Source organism: Euphorbia lathyris, chromosome 3 (genome assembly GCF_963576675.1).
Source record: "Euphorbia lathyris chromosome 3, ddEupLath1.1, whole genome shotgun sequence".
Lineage (NCBI taxonomy): Eukaryota > Viridiplantae > Streptophyta > Magnoliopsida > Malpighiales > Euphorbiaceae > Euphorbia > Euphorbia lathyris.
This window is the reverse complement of record NC_088912.1, coordinates 41,259,781-41,262,779: the sequence shown is the minus strand read 5'-3', so window position 1 is coordinate 41,262,779 and position 2,999 is coordinate 41,259,781. Positions and strand designations below refer to the sequence as shown.

The following is a 2,999-nucleotide window of genomic DNA, read 5'->3' as shown; positions in this document are numbered from 1 at the left end:
CAAATCGTTTGGTTTTCACCACAGATTGGAGTGGAGATATTAATGACTGGAAAGCAGTGGCGTCTTTGTCTTTCTTTTTTTTTTTTTTTTATGGGACACTTCTTTATTTTTGAGAGTTTCATAAACAACCAATTATTATTTTCTCAACTTGTGAAGCTGAGTATATGTTATTATTTGGTTGAGAACATAAAATAATTATTTTGATAGTCTAAATAATATTTTATTGGTAATATTACACTGTATAGTTGGTTTTGGGTGAGCTTGAAGTCAAGATTTTAATCACATTATTCCTATTGTAAACAAATAAATTGAGAATTCAAATTCGTTATATTGAAGCCTTGAAACTTGGATCAGTTTCAAGGAAATTGCCTGCTTTTGCTTTATTTGCATTACATGCCTCTTTCTGGGAAAAGCACAATGTACCAGAATCACTTACATGTAAACTTAATTTATAGATACATATAATTGATGCATGCAATAGCTATGAAAGGAAAAGGAAAAAGATATTCCTACAAAGCATATAACAATTCAGTTCTGGAATCCAGCTACCGTTTCACAGAAAATTTCTACAATGATCCACAATCAACACTGCTCATTGACCATTTAGATAGTGACATGTCAACCACCATTGACATGTCATCTTCTGAACGGTTTAGAACTAGTTGGTCCTGTATCACAATAGAATTTCTCACTTTCATATAATTAAGTTAAACATTATGGATAGGTGTAGTATTCGGTGGAGTCGGAGCACTTGCAACGCGGCGGCCACGTTCTGATCTACTATTGGCAGCAAACTTGAGGCTTCCTTCGTGCAAGCCCTTCTGCTTCTCCTCCTCATTCCACTCAGCCGCATAATAATGTTCTTCAGTAGATTTATTAACACTAGTGGAAGCAGGAAGGAACATTCCACCCCATTGAGGGAAGTAAATCAAAGTAACAGGAAGAGTGCAAGCAACAATCATAACTCCCATCCATGATAATCCTGCTGCTGTTGAAAATCTTGTTGTTGAAAAGAATATTAATTGTGTTAATCCTGATCCGAAGTTACCTCCAGCACCTGTTAATCCTGATATAATTCCTAATGATCTTCTGGACACGAAAGGAATGATACCAAATGTTGCTCCACAGGCTGCTTGAGCTCCTACTGAGAAAAGCATCATAGCTAGTATAGCCAGTGGAAGTGAATTAGCACGTCCTAACCATATGCAGAATACTCCTCCCATTGTTTGAAGAGTCCATAGAACCCAAAGTCTTCCTCTCATTCCGAAGTATCTTGCTGCTAAATCTGATGAATATCCTCCGAACGGCCGTGCTAGAAGGTTTGCCATTCCAAATGCTGCTGCTATCATTCCTGCTGTCTGTAGCTTCATGTTAAACCTGCACCATTCATTTCATCAACACCTTGTTATTTACATGTCTTAATTAATGTTTTATATATATAATCATCAAACTAAGTACCTGTCAAAGAAATATTCTGCAATCACATTATCTATGGATAGCTCAACACCCATAGAGTATCCATACAGCAGCACAAAGATCCATGTTCTGTAGTTTGTAATTGCATACCACATAATCTGAAACATATAAAAACAAATTAAGTATTTTAATTGATCATTATCATATAATTGAAGAACATTAAAATTATAAAATTACCTTAGAGAATTGATCTTTAGCAACATCACCCTTCTTCTGAAGGGAACCAAGATTTCCATCAGGCAAATCCTGGCCTAGAGTCAAGACCAAAATACCCATGATGACATGAAGAGAACCAGGAATGAAAAAAGCAATCCTCCAAGCAGTAAAAGGAGTAGCACCAGCTCTCTTAATCAAGTCAAACACAAATGGCATTATCAGCTGAGTTGCACCTCCACCCATGTTTCCCCATCCGGCCGCCGTTCCATTAACAAGTCCTATAATTTGTGTATTAAACATAGTACTCATCCAGTACTGGCAAGACACAAATGTTGCAAGTGAAAATCCAATCATGAACCGGACCGCAATGTAACCACTAGCATCCGCAACAAAAGACATACAAAACACAGTAGGCGCAGACAGCATTATAAGAAAAGCACAGCCATATCTTGGGCCTAATAGATCACAAATAGCACCCATTGCAAGCCTGGAAAATATGCTGCCAGACACAGATGCAACACCAGCATTACCAATGTCACTCTTAGTAAGATTAAGATTGTCTCGGATTATAGGAACAAGAGGAGCAGCAGCAAAAGTTGAAACGAAACAAGTGAAAAAAGAAATCCAAGAAAGATGGAAAGTTCTCATATGAGGATTAGCTAAAGAAAAGAGTTTGAAAACTTTAGCTTTATGCTCAGAATCAACAGGTAAATCGAATTTAGCAGTTGTATCAGTTGGAACTATAGGTGAAGCAACTGAAAATGCAAAAGTCTGCTCTCTTCCTGTGACTCCATGCATAGAACTCCCTGGAGATCCCTCAATTTCAGGCATTTTTACTGGATTTCAAATGTAATAGACACTTAGACAAGCTGAGAGATTATGAAAAGAAAGTGGGATTTTGTGGTATTTATATATTTTGCAGTAACAGTTGACATTTGTGATTAAGTTGACAAAGCATCTATTAATTATCAAACTAATTGAGCTATTATAATTAAAAATTCTAGAAAAACATGTCCTCGCATCTCAGTTGGCTTTTGTGGGGACTTATCGGATCTCCCAAAGGATGAATTTGGCCTTCCATATGTTTCAAATGTTTTTTGACAATATAGAAATCATCTCTTATGGACTTTCTTTTTTTCGTTGTCTGTGTTCCAGTCGAGTTTTATCTTCTCTCCGGTATAAAAAAAAACAAGAACAAAGCTGAGCATATTATATTATAATCTGTAATTTGTGTGGAAAAGCTGTGATAGATGATATATGGGTCCTCTTTGCAGATAAGCACGTACGGTTCGTAGAATTCTATGAAATTGATAAGCTGGACACAGATATCTTGAGTTAACACATTCCATTAGGTTTTTCTTGGACAC

At 36.5% G+C, this 2,999-nt stretch overlaps 1 protein-coding gene across 1 annotated transcript; it reads right to left on the bottom strand.

Moving 5' to 3' along the window:
- Positions 1-367: 367 nt before the first annotated feature.
- Positions 368-2,563, bottom strand: LOC136223807 (high-affinity nitrate transporter 2.1-like). The gene is made up of 3 exons (XM_066011980.1): positions 1,654-2,563; positions 1,459-1,574; positions 368-1,377 (listed from the first exon to the last, which is right to left on the bottom strand). Exons 1-3 carry the CDS (start codon positions 2,461-2,463, stop codon positions 708-710), a joined length of 1,596 nt encoding a protein of 531 aa, XP_065868052.1. The 5' UTR covers positions 2,464-2,563; the 3' UTR covers positions 368-707.
- Between the last annotated feature and the right edge of the window lie 436 nt (positions 2,564-2,999).

Coding starts and splice junctions, on each gene's coding strand:
- LOC136223807 (XM_066011980.1), bottom strand. CDS start 2,463: ATGCCTGAAATTGAGGGATCTCCAGGGAGTTCTATGCATGGAGTCACA. Junction 1,575..1,653: donor CTAAAGATCAATTCTCTAAG/GTAATTTTATAA, acceptor TATATGTTTCAG/ATTATGTGGTATGCAATTAC. Junction 1,378..1,458: donor GCAGAATATTTCTTTGACAG/GTACTTAGTTTG, acceptor TGAATGGTGCAG/GTTTAACATGAAGCTACAGA.